Source organism: Leptonychotes weddellii, chromosome 9 (assembly GCF_054177405.1).
Source record: "Leptonychotes weddellii isolate Sample4059 chromosome 9, ASM5417740v2, whole genome shotgun sequence".
In the NCBI taxonomy this organism is placed as follows: domain Eukaryota; kingdom Metazoa; phylum Chordata; class Mammalia; order Carnivora; family Phocidae; genus Leptonychotes; species Leptonychotes weddellii.
Genome location: NC_138377.1, coordinates 106,393,139 through 106,409,869, shown reverse-complemented (window position 1 = coordinate 106,409,869; position 16,731 = coordinate 106,393,139). Strand labels below are relative to the sequence as shown.

At 44.5% G+C, this 16,731-nt stretch overlaps 1 protein-coding gene across 1 annotated transcript in view; it reads right to left on the bottom strand.

Moving 5' to 3' along the window:
- LOC102726749 (phospholipid-transporting ATPase VA) overlaps positions 1-16,731 on the bottom strand; it is a 37,768-nt gene that overhangs the window by 15,393 nt on the left and 5,644 nt on the right. Inside the window, exons 2-3 of the mRNA XM_081829720.1 lie at positions 13,826-13,900; positions 12,114-12,199 (exon numbers count right to left, since the gene is read on the bottom strand). Of these exons, the coding sequence (XP_081685846.1) occupies positions 12,114-12,199; positions 13,826-13,900 (161 nt within the window). The remainder of the gene's footprint in view (positions 1-12,113; positions 12,200-13,825; positions 13,901-16,731) is intronic.

The window sequence follows — 16,731 nt, the reverse complement described above, 5'->3', positions numbered from 1 at the left end:
GCCTGGACGCTGGGAACTCCAGGACTGGGTGGCTTGTCTCCGTGGATCTCTGCAAGAGCTGAGAGGGAGCTGATGCTCACCAGTAAGTGGGCTTCTAGAGGTTTCTCAACAGCCTGATGTTTGTTTGTTTTGTCCATGGGCTTTATGAAATAGTAAGACAGATATGTCTGTGCCCCCTGTTCCTAACACAGGGCTCCTAAAAACCCTGGTACGTAAGGGTGCTAGCAGGATCTTTTGTTCTAGTACTTAGTCTTTGACCCCAGTTCCCAGCATAGGATTCCTCAAACTCTTGTAATTTCCCAAGTGATAAGAGCACTAGGAGCATCTCTGAACCCAGTTTTTCCTGACATAGGATACTACATCCTTTTTAATTTCCTGGGTGACAGGAGTATCTTTTGTTCTTATGAAGCCACTCTAGGTGGGCTCCTGGATGCAGTTTAGTCAGCAGAAAGACCAAGCCATGACTAGAAACTTAAGAGTTTTCAGCCTCACCTTTCCATTCTCTAGAGAGTGCAGAACAGCTGGAAATTAAGTTAATAACTGATCATGCCTATGTGATGAAGCCTCCATAAAATCCCAATAGTAAGGGGTTCTTCTGGGTTGGTGGCAGGTTAGTCAGAAGAACAGGTGACAGCATGGACTTGTAGCTGGCATCAGAAGTGAGGAAGTCTTGTGGAACTGAGCCTTAACCTGTGAGATCTGACACAGTCTCCAGGGAGTGTCAGAATTGAGTTAAATTATTGGACACCCAGCTGGTGTCACAGAATTGCTTGATATGTAGGAAAAACCCACATGTACGAATTGGTGTCAGCATCAGGTTTGTTTTCCTCACAGGGACAGACCACAGCTAGAAAGGGCAGACCTGGGAACTGTGAGACTGAGTGAGAAGTTGGTGAGGCAAGGTTGCTACGTGGTCCCGTGCCCACTTCCTGCTCATCACAGAGAACACTGCTTCTCATCAGTACCTTGTGTTGTCACAAATACACAAATTATTCTTTGTTTTTATTTAAATTCCAGCTAGTTAACATACAGTGTAATATTCCTTTCGAGTCTACAATATATTACAATACACTGTTCTATACAGTATAACACCCTGTGCTCATCACAAGTGCACGCCTTAATCCCCATCACCAATTTAACTCATTCCTCCTCCAACCTTCCCTCTGCTAACCATCAGTCTGTTCCTATTGTTAAGAGTCTATTTCTTGGTTTGCCCCTCTCTCTCTTTTTCTCCCCTCTGCTCATTTGTTTTGTTTCTTAAATTCCATACATGAGTCAAATCATATGGTATTTGTCTTTCTCTGACTGACTTATTTCGCTTAGCATAATACACTCTAGCTCTATCCACATCATTAGCAAATAGCAAGAGTTCATTCTTTTTATGGCTGAGTAATATTCCTGTGTGTGTGTGTGTGTGTGTGTGTGTATTTCTTCTTGATCCATCAATTGATTGATCATTATTTGGCTATTGTAGATACTGCGGCTATAAACATTGGGGGCATGTATCCCCTTGAATTAGTACTTTTGTATTCTGAGTAAATACCTAATAGTGCAATTGCTGGATCCTAGGGTAATTCTATTTTTAACTTTTCGAGGAACTTCCATACTGTTTTCCAGAGTGGCCACACCAGTTTGCATTCCCACCAACAGTGTAGGAGGGTTCCTCTTTCCCCACATCTTCTCCAATACCTGTTGTTTCTAGTGTTGTTGATTTTAGCCATTCTGACAGGTGTGAAGTGATATCACATTATAGTTTTGATTTGTATTTCCCTGATGATGAGTGATGTTGAGCATCTTTTCATGAGTCTATTGGCCATCTGCATGTATTCTTTGGAAAAATGTCTATTCATGTCTTCTGGACATTTTTAATTGGATTATTGGTTTTTGGGGTGTTGGGTTTGATAAGATCTTCCTAGATTTTAGATACTAACCCTTCATCAGATATGTCATTCACAAATATATTCTCCCATTCCACAGGCTGCCTTTTAGTTTTGTTGATTGTTTCCTTTGCTGTGCAGAACCTTTTTATCTTGATGATATCCCAATAGTTCATTTTTGGTTTTGTTTCCCTTGCTTAGAAGACATATCTAGTAAGAAGCTGCGACAGCTGATGCCAAAGTGGTTACTGCCTGTGCTCTCTAGAATTTTAATGGTTTCCTGTCTCACATTTAGGTCTTTAATTCATTTTGAATTTATTTTTGTGTATGGTGTAAGAAAGTGGTCCAGTTTCATTCTTCTGCATATTGTTGTCTAGTTTTCTTAACACAATTTGTTAAAAAAAACTGTTTTTTCCCTTGGATATTCTTTCCTGCTTTGTGAAAGATTGGTTGACCATAGAGTTGTGGGTCCAATTCTATTCTGTTCCATTGATCTGTATCTGTTTTTGTGCTAGTACCATACTATCTTGACCCTTACAGCTTTGTAATATAACTTGAAGTCTGGAATTGTGATGCCTCCACCTTTGCTCCTCTTTTTCAAGATTTCTTTGGCTATTTGGGGTCTTTTGTGTTCCATATAAATTTTAGGACTGTTTTTTCTAGCTCTGTTAAAACTGCTGTTGGTATTTTGATAGGGATTGCATTAAATGTGTAGATTGCTTTGGGGCGCCTGGGTGGCTCAGTCGTTAAGCGTCTGCCTTCGGCTCGGGTCATGATCCCAGGGTCCTGGGATCGAGCCCCGCATTGGGCTCCCTGCTCAGTAGGGAAGCCTGCTTCTCCCTCTCCCACTCCCCCTGCTTGTGTTCCCTCTCTCGCTGTGTCTCTCTCTGTCAAATAAATAAAAAATTAAAAAAAAAAATAAATGTGTAGATTGCTTTGGATAATAGAGACATCTTAACAATGTTTGTTCTTCCAATTCATGAGCATGGAATGCTTTTCCATTTCTTTGTGTCCTCTTCAATTTCTTTCATCAGTGTTTTATAGTTTTCAGAGTACAGGTCTTTCATCTTTTTGGTTAGATTTACTCCTAGGTAACTTACTGTTTTGGTGCAATTGTAAATGGGACTGATTCCTTAATTTCTATTTCTGCTTCTTCATTATTGGTGTATAGAAATGCAACAGGTTTAGAAAAGGGAATTGTATTAGTTTCAGCAATATTTTCTACATCCTTCTTACAGAAAGTCATGAGTTTATTAAAAATATTAATACATTAAATTTGAAATGTGGTAAATTCCATTTTATTAATTGGATTTCCTCATTGTTTTGAGTCAGAGGGGTAGTTCAAGTTTAAGGCACTGGTTTTCAAACTTGTCCTCTCGATCCACTAAAGATGGCCTCATCATCATCCATGCTGACCAGAATCACCCTATGCTAGGATCACACTGGGACAGATCTGGTCCCGGAGCCTGATAAGCACACAAGGGGAGGCCTTGGAGGCTTCTAGAACTAGAGCAGGGGCCCAGCCTAAGCTACATCAGGCAGTGCCTCTAAAGCGGACTTCAGAAAAGCCATCTTCTCACATCATCAGTAGACAGCCTCCCCACCCCTCCTCCACACACATAGCTCAGACTCCTCTATGGTTCTTAAAGCTCACCAAGGACACCTGCAGGTATTTTCCCTCCCACCACCTCCTAACGCTGTGTCACTGACACGGACAGTAGAACTGTTCTGGGGAATATAAAGTCAGAGGAAGCACAGAAGGTTTCTGGGGAAACAATACTTGCTGCCACATCTGGACCCTGGTTGCTGTCATGAGGGGCAGGACTACCACCCAATCTCAGACACAACCCATGTTCTTCACAACCAGGGAAATGAATATATTTTCTGGTGAAGAAGAGAGGCTAAATCATAAAGACAAAGCCAGAATTCATGCTAGGGGGATGTATTTTCCACAAGCCTGTTATTTAACTGATACAGCACCAATTCTTCTGGTGGCATGCAAGGAACACAGGAGAGTGTTCAAACAACACTGTGTCAATGCCCCCTCCCCTTTGGCAATTCCAGGACAGAGGTTTTTCTTTAAAAAAGATTGAAGACTGGAAACCTCATTGTTGGCTAATGCATCAAGACATCAGCATGCATAAGATGGTACACACAAAACACCATTCCCATGTCTGGAATGAGAGGATGCCTGTGGCCACAGTTCTCTTGGCTGCACATGGAAACTATTTCTGAGGGACTATAGTAAAAAACAAACAGTTTGAGTCAAAGTTCCACTCATGCTTATTCAGAATAAAAGATGAACTGAATAGAAATGAGAAAAATATTTTATATTAAGCTTTCTTCGACATAACATACACTTTTCAGCGATACTGTGCTTTCTAATCAGACCACACCAGACCAGAGGTGGTTCCCAGGAGCTGCACAGGCCTATGAAGATTGCTGCCACAAGGACAGGCAGCGCATGGACAGGAATGGCCTTTCCTGTGGATGGGCCCTGTGTTAGAAGTGGGAGCAAGGCAGGCCAAGCTCCAGCAGGACAACTGGAGAACAAGGGAAAAGCTGAAGCCCTGCCTTGGACTTCTGAGAGGAAAAGTACTCTCTGGGGGCAACACAGACCCAGGGCCAAGCAGGGATGAGGCCTGATTCCAGGAAGACACACCCCATCGAGTTGTTCTCAACACCTACCTCTCTGTTATGGGTTGAGGTGTGCTCTCTGCTTGGAATTCATTTGTTGAAGTCCTAACCCCCAGTACCTCAGAATGTGGCCACGTTTGGACATAGTCTTTAAAAATGAGGTCATACAGGGGCACCTCAGTGGCTCAGTTGTTAAGCATCTGCCTTCAGCTCAGGTCATGATCCCAGGGTCCTGGGATAGAGCCCCGAATCTGGCTCCCTGCTCAGTGGGGAGTCAGCTTCTCCCTCTCCCACTCCCTCTGCTTGTGTTCCCTCTCTTGCTGTGTCTCTCTCTATCAAATAAGTAAATAAAATCTTTTAAAAAAATGAGGTCACACAGATGAGCTCTAACCCTGTGACTGGTGTCCTTATAAAGAGAAATTTGGACACAGAGATAGACAAATGTATAGGTTAAGACCATGTGAAGACACAGGGAGAAGAAGACCATCCACACGTCAAGGAGAGAGACCTCAGGAGAAACCGGTCCTGCTGACACTTTGACCTCAGACTTCCAGCCTCTGGAAATGTCAGATAATAAATTTCTGTTGTCCAAGCTGCCTAGTCTATGGTGAGCCTGAATGAACTGACACATCCTTAAACAATCCATCTAAGCCTCTAGTTCAAGTCTCCTGGCCTCCTGACTCATCAAACCAATCTCTTCTAAATCAAAACTGTTCCAAAGTATAAGCGTGATGAGAGAGCTGTTTGGTGAGAATGTCCTGTGCACTGGGAAGGGCCACGTGTAAGCTCCTGGGGAAATGGCAGAGTTCGGCTAACGAGCATTCAGCAGACTGCTCTTGCTCAGGAGATGTCAGGAGATGTCATGTTTCCCTATCAGCACTTGCTGTTCATAATGAGTTTTGTGCATCAAGGCTCATTCCTCTGAGCATATGAAGGTGCTGACAGGGACCACCAATAGGGTAGCAATCCATCAGTTCAAACACAGAGATGCAAGGTGTATTTGCTGCTGCCCAGTTGCCCCCAGGGCCACAGGCAGTAGGGTGTAAGTTCAGGGACCTTGGATGGCAGCCAGCAGTTCTTTCCTTCCCCAGCACCTGGGCCCTCCTCCCTGCTCCACCCCAGATAGTGGTCCACCCTCACCCTGGTCACCTGACCAGCATCCTTGGGTGCCCTTCTTGACCCCTCCTCCCTCATTTTTACACCCACTCAAATGTCAGTCCTTAATTTTACCCTCCTCACTGGTTGTTTCTTGAATCCACCTTCTTCTCCCTCCGTCTGTGCATCACCGCCCTAATTCAGGCTTCCAGGATTTCTTTGCTTAGAGCCTGTAACATACGTCTTGCTGGCCTGGATGCCACCAGCCTTGGTCCCTCCTATCCATTTCTCACACAGTCACCAGAGCAACCTTTCAGTGTGTGCATCTGAACGTTGCATTCTCCTGGGTGCATCCTGTGTGAGCACCTTACTTGCCTTACTTCTTCATGCTTGACATACATGGCCCAGCCAGTTCTGCCCACCTTTGTGGGCCCTTCCTATCCAGGCTTTGGGCTCCAGCCACCTCACAGTGCACATCCTTCTACCCATGCTGCCTCTCATACTCGTGCAGCTGGTTAGCCTGGAGGAGCATGGCCTGCTAGCCTGGACTCACATTTACAGCCTTCAGGAAGGTTCTCTGGGTTAAGCTCCCCAGGCCCTGCAGCCAGGAAACTGCAGTATTCTTTGATGCCTCCTTGTTTGTGTCCACTTCTAAATATGAGCTCCTCAAATCTTATTCTGTTCAGCATCGCTGATGTCTACCTCAGAGCCTGGCAAATGCTGGAGGCTGCCTTGCCCTCAGCTTTAGGTTGGGTCCAACCAATGGTTATGTCAGAAGGACAGGGGAGTGAACACAGGCAAGGGAGGATGAGGAGCTCATTCCTTGGCTCCTTTTGAGGAGTGAATATTGGGTTGGGCATGTCCCTAGACCAGGGCTAGGAGGCTCCCCAGGTGACCCTCTTGACGTGAGTCCAGGTGGCCACTCCTGCCCTGGGACCACTGGGCCTCACGGTGGTGACAGCTCGGCTGCTATGAACTCTTGTGGCTTCACCCACTCCTGTTTCAAATGACCTTAGCAAAAAGACCGCCCTTTCAAATTCACTTATGTGAATTTGAGTGCCAGATCTGCGGCCGAAGGGAACTCTGAGTCACAGAGGTAGGGAGAAAGAAATAATAGATAATTCTTTCCATGGCCAAACCCTGGGCAGAATTTTCTTTAAGATAATAGTTGCTCAGGTTTTTGTTTATCTAATGTAAGTGTAGAAATAACCCAATTGTGTGTTTTGTGCCAATGATGGATTTTCTTGAGATGTAAATATGTCAATTAAAGGTGTCAAGGTAAAATAAGTATTTTCCAGTTTTAATGAGTCCATTTAGTACAGTTATAGTTCATCTTAATGCCTGGTCATTGGTAGTGAGTACATCTTGGACATAAGCCCACACATAGCTCTGTCCAGACACTGGGCTGGAGGGGTGAGGGCCCATGAGGGCTCTCCTACAACAGGTTCTGATGCTACCTCTTACAGGGTGAGAGTGGTGATGGATCGTGTCATCTGCGGGGCAGGGAGGCTACCCCAACAAGCATGCCCAGGTTTGCAGTGGCAGGTTCCCAGCCGTATGTGGTCATATAAGGCTCTGCAGCGTGCAGGGAGGGAGCTCAGGACTTACTCTGTGGAAGACTCTGGGATCAGAAACGGAACCTGGGTTTACAATTTGAAATGGAATTTTACACCAGACTAAACCAACCAACCTCTCTGCTTTATTCCTAAAGGCAAATGAAAATGTTTGATTGACTGGTGGCTCCAAAGGTCACCCACCATATGCCATGACATTGGCTGAGCACAGCTGAGCAAGGTGCCCTGAGCTGCTGGGGCACTTGGCCACTGAGCTGGTCTCCATTCACAGTGGTCCCTCTGGGCTACAGTGTGTTGGGGCAGGGAGAAGGCGCCCGCAGGAGTGAAGAACAGGATTTCATTAGTGCTTAACTGTGGGATTGTAGTAAACAACAGTGAGCATTAAGATGCACTTGAATAATGAAGCTCCTAACACTTTTTTTTTAATTTTAACAGCTTGAAATACATTTCACTTACCATAAAATTCACCCATTTAAAGTGTATGGTTAAGCATTTTGTTTTTGTTTTTTTTTGTATATTCACGGAGTTGTGCAGCTATCACTACCAGCTAATTTTAGAACATATCACCCCAAAAAGAAACCCCATACCCATTGGCAGTCATCCCCATTCCCCTTCCACTCCCAAACCCTGGCAATCACTAATGTACTTCCTATCTCTAAAAATGTTCCTAGTGAAGACAATTCATCTCAGTGGAATAACATACCATGGCTAACACCACTCTCCTGCATGACATGTTCTAATTCACCTCATGCTTCCTTCACAGATAGTTAAAAGATTATTTGAATTGCTGCCTTGCACACAGTGAATTTCTTTCTTTCTTAATTTCAAAATACATGATCTTACTTTTTGTTGGAATATTTTAAGCCTATCTTAGAGTTTCTGTATTTTCTTACCTGTATACTAATAAAAACAGTTAAAAAAAAAAAGAAAAAAAAATAATTCACCTCACGCTTCACCCATATTCTTTTCCTCCATTCTCATGTCAGCCACTGTTATTTCCAGCATTAGGAGGAAGCCACATTCAGAAATGCAGAATAATTTGCCCAGTGAGTGGGCAAAGCTAGAATTCAGACTTGGGTCTTTTTGCAGTAAACCCAAGCTTAGGTCTCTTTAAGTGCAAATGGCTAAAGTTCTGAGTTCAGATTGGCTGGTCCAAATACGAGTGAAACTGCTATTGCTGGTATAAATGGTGGCTGAGCTTGGCCTGGGCTCCCTGGCTGGAGTGAGGCTACAGGGCAGCAGCTGAGTCAAGGAAGAAGGGAGGCCATCCTCAGCAGATAGTGAAATCCAGCAAGCCAGCAAACCAGGGAACTGGCTGCTGATCTGCTCCCTGGGTCTGAACTGCAGATCTACCACCCAAGTTAGCCCCAGCCCTGAACATCAGGACCAGTATGGGAATTGGGGCCTCCCTTCTCTCAGGGGAGGAACAGGCCCCTCCCCTGACACTCCAGTTACCTGCCCTCCACTCCCCTCACTCTTCCTGGAGCACTTCAGCCTGGCTGGGGGGCAGGGCTGCGCATGCTGGCTGAGCCACAGAGGCACCAGAGGGAGAAACTTTAGTACACGGTCACCTGTGCCCCATCTCCAGAGACCCTGCCTGAGTTGGCCTGCTGGGAGAGAGGCCCATCGGCACCCCGACCTTCCAGTGGCCAATCCAAAATACCTGGCTTGGTAGAAATGGTAAATCACAGTTAAACAACAGTCTAGGTATGCACTGGCCTGAACTGGTAGCACCTAGACTGTCTTAGCAGGATTTGGGACCAGACTCAAAGGTAAGCCTCAGTGCAGGGCAATTTGTTGGAGAAAGTAAGGAGAAAGCACGGCAAAACTAGAGAGCAGAGTGGGGAAAGATTCATGCAGCGGGGAGTGGCCCTTCTTTCCTTTCTTTCTTGGGAGATGGGCCAGTGAGGTCACTCATGTTAGGAACGTTTGTTGGAGGGGCAAAATGACGCCCACTCAAGCAGCCACCTTCCAAAGAAAGAAGTGGCTGGGGGGCTGAGTCAGCTGAGGGTTAGGCATGGAGGTGGTGCAGGTGCTGAGGGTGAGCAAGGAACCAGGGGACGCTACCCCTCACTGATCACCAACTTCCCACACCAGAAAGTCAGCATTGCCCACATGGAGATCTCCGCCAGCCTGGCTTTTTGTTATCTTCTCTTTTCCTAATAAAAGTCCTTCCCCTTTCTTTGAGGCTTTCATCTCTGGCCCTGTTCCTCCTTTTTAAGCCATGTTTCTAGAAAGAGTAGTGGAAAATATAATTCCTCTTCTATCTCCTGCAATCTGGACTCTGCCCCTCTGGGTCTACACTCCAATGGTGTGGCCCTCCCGTTCCTTGGGCTGCCCCTGGAGTGTGGCATGCAGATCTTCTCCTGAATGTCCCTGTTCTGCCTCCACCATTGTACATTGCCCATGGAACCACACCCCATCACACCCAAGGATGCTTGCTCTTGACTGTGGGGTTGTTCTGTCTTTATTCCTTTCCTTTCTTCCCTAGCCCTCTGTCCCATGTTCCCAGGCCACTTCTGACTTCATACATGACCTCTAGGCAGAGGGTCCTCAAATCTTCATCTTTAGCTCCTATTCCCCTGAAGTTCTGGCCCACATTCACTCCACCTGAGGCATTTGCCAGCTCCTCAAATTCAGGAAATCTCAAAATCCCATTCCCTTCCTTCTATGGCTTCTCCTAATATACACACTGAAGACAAATCACCCTCCCTTTCCAACTGGACCTCTTCCCCTGGATACATTCGTGTTCTCACTTATACCTCTCTCCTGATCCTTTTACCTCCCTGCTCTATGGTATTATCTGTAACAGTAATAATATTAGCAATAGCAGCAATGACCATAATAGTGGCAAATATTTATAAATCACCCTTCTGAAAGCTTTCTGGTATTAAACTGATTAAACTTTGCCCCAAGGACTTGAGGGGGGTCCCGTGATCCTCCCCATTATACAGATGAATAAAGTTAAGTAGATTGCCCAAGTTTATCTAGCTAGAAAGTGTGGGCTCCAGAGCTTGCCAGCCTCAGCACTAAGCTGGACTTGTTTAATATCCCTATGATGAAAGTAGTTCCTAGAGGGCAGGACTGACAGCTGCTGACTTAGGGTTACTCCAACTCAAGAGCAGGCAACGAAAGTGTGAGAATAGTCATCAGAGCACAGGAGTCCTGCATCTTTCAGGGGCTTTGGAGGAACCCCCACAGAAGAGAAGACAGACCGTAAGAGAGGAGTACAGTCTTTGGTGAAGGATGTCTACCCTTTTTCTTTGGTAGAGTTGGCCCCGCCAAATTACCCTATGAGCAAGAATGTGCATAGACCATTCTCCCTAGAAGATGCCTTCACCACCCTTCAACGTGGTTATTTCAGGGTCTTTGGAAACCCAGCATCTGCTCCATTTAGCTGACGTGGCCCTGGAGATTCACAGTGGTGCTGAGAATGGTGCCATGTGTGAAGTCCGGGAGACAGTGGGTCAGCAGACCTATAGAAGACGGCCCAGGGGGCCATGGGAGGGTGCAAAATCCACAGCAGCCAAGTTACATATGTGTAGTTGAGTATTCTCCCTCTAAATTTTACATACTACATTTTAACATTTTTCTTAATGAATTTTATCTTTTTAATTGGTTCCTTTAAGGGGTGACCTAACATTTTCCAAGTTCTGATCTTCAGGCATGGATCAGCAATTTCGGTGCATGACTGGGTCCTCTCTTGGCAGCACACACATTTCACTGTTTACTATTAAAACTTTCCATTCATTGATCACCCCGCAGTATGACAGGAAGTCTACTACTGTGCGTGGGCACACGCAACAATGCTGGATGTGCCAGTGAACCCGAAGATTCAAACATACACTGAGAGGCCTTGGAAATGGAGCCCACTTCAGAAGCAGAGCACCCTGCCTCACCCCCACATGTCTGTGGGGCCATGCTGTGCCTGGACCACAAAGCAGTTAGACCAGTCAGCTCGCACCTCAGGCAGGAAAGGCAGCAGAGAGAAGGCCCCAAATTCTCCACACAGGAGAGCTAAGCCTGGGAGAGCAGACTAAGGCCCCAAGAGGCCAAGCAGTGGGTCAGGGTAGGCCAAACCTAAAGTCCTCCATATTCTTGCACACACATCTCATTCATTCTCTGTGAGGTTGCCCCCAACAGCTCTGGCAGCCAACTCAGCAACTCCATGCTGACACTCCCTCTCCTCTGCCATTTTTTTACCCCAAGCCAACCGACTACACACACACACACACACACACACACATTATTATTGAAATTTCTGAATGAACATGAAAGTAGAGAGACTAGCAAATATTTCCCACCTACCCACAGCCCAGCTTCAGCAAGTACAACACATGCCAATCCTGTGTCATTTATCCACCTTTTTTGTCTTTCCCTTTTGGAGCAAGGGACTGAACTATTTGACATGTTATATACTGTACTTATTTTGTTTGTTTATTGTCTCTCTTTTCCCCGAACTAGAATGAAATAAACATGAAGGCAGTAATTTTTTTTTTTTTTTACTATTCATTTCACTGCATTACTCTCAGAGCCCTCAACAGGGCCTATCATGCAGCGGAGGCTCAACAAATAGTCAGTGACTGAATACCTAAGTGAATGAATGAATGAGCTTCCCACCCAGGCTCCCCCTGGGTGGCCCCCATGCTTCCATTTAATGGGGCCATGTGCAGTCAACAATACTTCCCTTGTTCCCCTCACCCTACCCAGGCCAGCTAGAGGTAGGAAAAGCAGTAATTATTCATCACAGGCAGTGTGGGCAAGTTTCTACTGCTGACAGGATCTTACAAACCAGTCCCATAAGCAACCAAGAAGGCTCAGATACGGGCAACATTCCTAAAAGGCTACACATGGAGCAAAAAATATTAAATGTGTATTTTTGAACCATGCGTGACAGAACAGCAAGCTCAAGCATATGTACAATACTCACATGCAACCACGAAACCTACTCAGGTCGTTGTTTGGCTTCTCACACTCGATTACGCTGGTGAACGTCAAAGGATTGAATTCAGAGACCTAAAACAAGAGCATGCATACATTAGAGAAATTTGGGCTCTGACCGTTCCATTCTAAAAGGCACTTGCTCTTCTGTCTCACATCTACATGGGGTAGGGAAATTTCATGGACGGAGTTTGCCCAGAAACCTCTGCAGAATACCAATGCTCACAGAGCGCTTAGCTCATGCTTTCTCATTTTTATACTGAATGATAACTGATGATTGTAGAATGAATAGCAATTAGTAGAACAGTACCGGTGAGTAAGTGAGCTGGAAAGGATTATAGCTCTAATGAAAATAAGAGAATATGAGATAACAACAAAGGAAGCCACTAATGATTGAAAAGGATGAATGAATTTTTTGAAACAGACCAGCACCTTCCAATTTCCTAAACAGATTAGAGAAGCAAATTCCATCTGGAAAATAGGAACTTATAACAAAATGACATTTCCTCAATGTGCACTAAAAATTTTGCACAGATATTTAATGAAATACATTTAAATAGCCAATGGGTAAGCCAACAATTTCTTTATTATTCTACTTGATGAAAAATGGCAGCTCACCACAAAGTCTCTCACTGAGAATTCTGCCACTGAGAGATGATGTAACACTGCCATAAACCATATGACCAGATCAGGAGTGGAGAGAGGGAAGGGGGAAGAAAGGAAGAGGGGAGGAAGAAAAATGAAAGGGAAATGCAGGGAATAGGCCTTTAGTATAAATAACTATCATTAATGGATTTTTTTTTTTAAATCAACTCTCATTGTTCAGGCTTGTCATTCTTTTTTCTCTACCAAGTGTCACAACATGGTGAAAAGTTGAACTGTCTTTGCTCACACAAGTAAATCATCACACAAAAAGTGCACGTGGTTAAAAATTATAGCAAAGGCATAAACACTGCTACCAGCACCCCAGGTGATTATGACTCTAACACAGCAACGTAGTTTCCAGCACAGAAACAGACACAAAGGTAATTACTCAAACGTCAGTTCTGTTTTCCAGTGCATCGCGTACAATAAAAAGAGAACTCATTGGATAATAGCTCAATTCAACAGCTGAAATTAAAATGTCATTTTAAAAGGCTCTTCCTGGGGCGCCTGGGTGGCTCAGTCGTTAAGCATCTGCCTTCGGCTCAGGTCATGATCCCAGGGTCCTGGGATCTAGCCCCACATCAGGCTCCCTGCTCCACGGGAAGCCTGCTTCTCCCTCTCCCACTCCCCCTGCTTGTGTTGTCTCTCTCTGTCAAATAAATAAATAAAATCTTTAAAAAAAATAAAAATAAATAAAAGGCTCTTCCTGAAGTTTAATTAGCCATCAGCCCTCTCCCCTTGGACTGAAATGGCCTCTGGCTCTATTTCTAGAGTGAGGCCATGTTTCAAGCTGCCTTGTGTTCATTTAAAGCCATGTGAAGTATCTTGGAGCCAGGTGGCTGTCTTTTCCAAGGCAGACATCTGCAGGTGCAGCATCCAGGGTAGCCATGAAAGGACTGAGTTCCATAGCACACCAGATTATTCTTGGCAGACAGGAGGGTGCACTTAAAATACCCTGTCTCTGTTTGTTATTCTTTCTCTCTAAGAAAAATGTAATGTGAATGGCTCAGAAATGGTAGGACATTCCGTCTCTGGACTCCAGCGCTGCATTCGTACCGTTCTATCAATAACCATGTGCCTTGGGGAATGTGCACATCCAGGGCACAGGTTGCCTGGTTTCATCAGCTTCATCTGGAATTGGGGAGAATTCTGAGGATTTTTAGAATCACAGGGATCTTCAGAGACTGTTATAACTGAATTGTGTAACCACCCCCACACCCACCCCATACCCCAGAATCCATATGTTGAAGTCCTAACCCCCAGAATGTCATAATGTGACCACACGGGACCTTTAAAGAGATAATTAAGTTAAAATGAAGTCATGAGGGTAAGCCTAATACAATTTGACTGGTATCCTTATAAGAGGAAATTTGGATATAGACACACACCAAAGGACAATCATAAAAGGAAAAAGGGAAGAGATGGCCGTCTACAAGCCAAGGAGGGGTTTCTCAGAAGAAACCAACCCTGTAGAGACACTGGTCTGGACTTCCAGCTTCCAGAACTGTGAGAAAGTGAATTTCTGTTGTTTAAGCCACTTAGACTGTGGTATTTTGTTACGGCAGCCCTAGCAAACTAATGCAGAGACCATCTTTGAGTTTCTCATTTAGAAAAGGTTTCACATGCAGAGCACACTTTTTGGATGGGAAAATTCTACTTACATTGATTGTTTCTAACTAAACTGACAATATAATAATACCCCATTTAAGAAATATATTTATCTTTCCGTCCACTCATCTACCTACCTATCTGCTTCATTCTAAACTGGCTTCAAGGTCATGCCCTCATCACCATCATCAGCCAAACTTTTGCCAACCCTGCCTCCTGGAGCATGGACAGAGTTACAGGACCCCAACCCACCCTTCCATTCTGAGCTTGCTAACTCCATTAAAAAAAAAAAAAAAAAAGCACTTCCTCTTGGGGAAGATGAAAAAAGTTCTGGAGGGAGGTAGATGATAATAATGGTTACACAACAATGTGAATAAAATTAATGTTACAGAACTGTACACTTAAAAATGGTTAAAATGGTAAATTGTGTGCTATATATATTTTACCACAACAAAAAGAAAGTTACATACATTGAGAACTGAGTGTGAAGAAACGAGTTACTCATCAAGTAGAACATAGCCCGGAAAACCAGGGATTTCAATACAAATACAGAAAGCACCATGCATGCATAAATAATTCCTGGGGGCACCACTCTACTGCATTACCTGCCTCACTGTCACCAATTACAATTTTTTGATAGCTTCCTAAATGCCAGGCCTTGTGCTAAGTGCTATTCACCACCATTCAGGGCAGGGTTGGTTTTCATGCTACCTTTAATTTAGGGTGATTAAGGACCATGCCTAAGGTCATGCCCAAGGTCAAGAGACCTTCGAGTAACTGATGGCAGTTCCTCGGCCTCTAAGACATCCAGCTCAGCCACTGACACTAAGATTATCCTACTTTAACAGGAGATGATGGTACTGTTATCATATATAAGCCAGAAAGTGTATAATTCTACAGAAAATTTCAAAGATATTAAACGTGTCTTTAAGTTTTAATGTTTTTAAAAACATGCTTCCTATTAAATATATCCTCGTCTGATTATTGATACCTACACCCTTCCCATCTTCAGCAATGCCTGCGGATGTGGAGTTATAGCAGAGTTCACCCAAAAATGGAGTAAAAACAAGTCAGGAGACTTGGGATTTGAAGTTTAATAAATGTGAGACTGTTAGCAAATCAAGAGAGAGCTTTTAGACTTGGATCTCTGAGGTCTCTGGAGCCCTATGAATCCATCAATCCACAGAATGCAGAGGGGGTTTTAATTCTCGCCCATGCTTGTGATAGCCTCAGGACTGGGAGTTGCTGCTGAAGCAGCGGGACCTCTGAGAGTGCTCTCGCACATGCAGGCCCTCTAACTGAAGCTGCCGGCCCTCTGCAGCAACCGCCACAGCATGCCAAGCATCTTGGGCCAAGCGCAGCTGATGACATCACTCACTGCAGAGGAGGCGTGTTCAAACAAGTACCCTACTGGCAATACTTTCTGCTGCTATACTCCGAATATTTCTCCAGCTTCTCTGGATGAAGTGATTCAATCTTATTACATGAAAAGGAAGAGGCAGGGCAGTGACACAGGAGAGAGCTCTGCCCCTGAACTTGCATTTTTGTTAGAAACTGCAGGAGCCAAGAGCCTAATGAGCCAAGTCACTGCAGCAGATGGTCCCTCCTTCAGATGCCCAGTGCTGATCACCCCTCAAGCTCAGCACCCCCTCTGGGTAAAACAAGTAGCTATGCAGGTGCATGACCCCTGTTCAATCACATGGGGAAGGCATGATGTCTAACTGAGCAGTACCCAGACTGTTCACTGAATGAAGGCTTGATTCACAGGGAAGAATCTGTTACCAATCTTATATTTCACATTTGCGTTAAATGAACTGCTAATAACTATTTAGTAAAAGTGAAAGTGCAGGGCTAAATGCCCCAATCAAAAGACACATGCTATCAGACTGGATAAAAAAACAAGACCCATCGATATGCTGTCTGCAAGAGACTCATTTTAGACCCAAAGACAACCCCAGATTGAAAGTGAGGGGGTGGAAAACCATTTACCATGCTAATGGGTACCAAAAGAAAGCTGGGGTGGCAATCCTTACATCAGACACATTAGATTTTAAACCAAAGACTGTAATAAGAGATGGGGAAGGACACTATATCCTACTTAAAGGGTCTATCCAACAAGAAGATCTAACAGTTGTAAATATCTAAGCCCCTAACATGGGAGCAGCCAAATATAAGGCAATTAATAACAAAGGCAAAGAAATACATTGACAACAATACAGTAATAGTGGGGGCCTTTAACATCCCCCTCATTGAAATGGACAGATCATCTAAGCAAAAGACCAACAAGGAAATAAAGACTTTAAATGACACACTGGACCTAATGGACTTCACAGACATATTCCGAACATTCCATC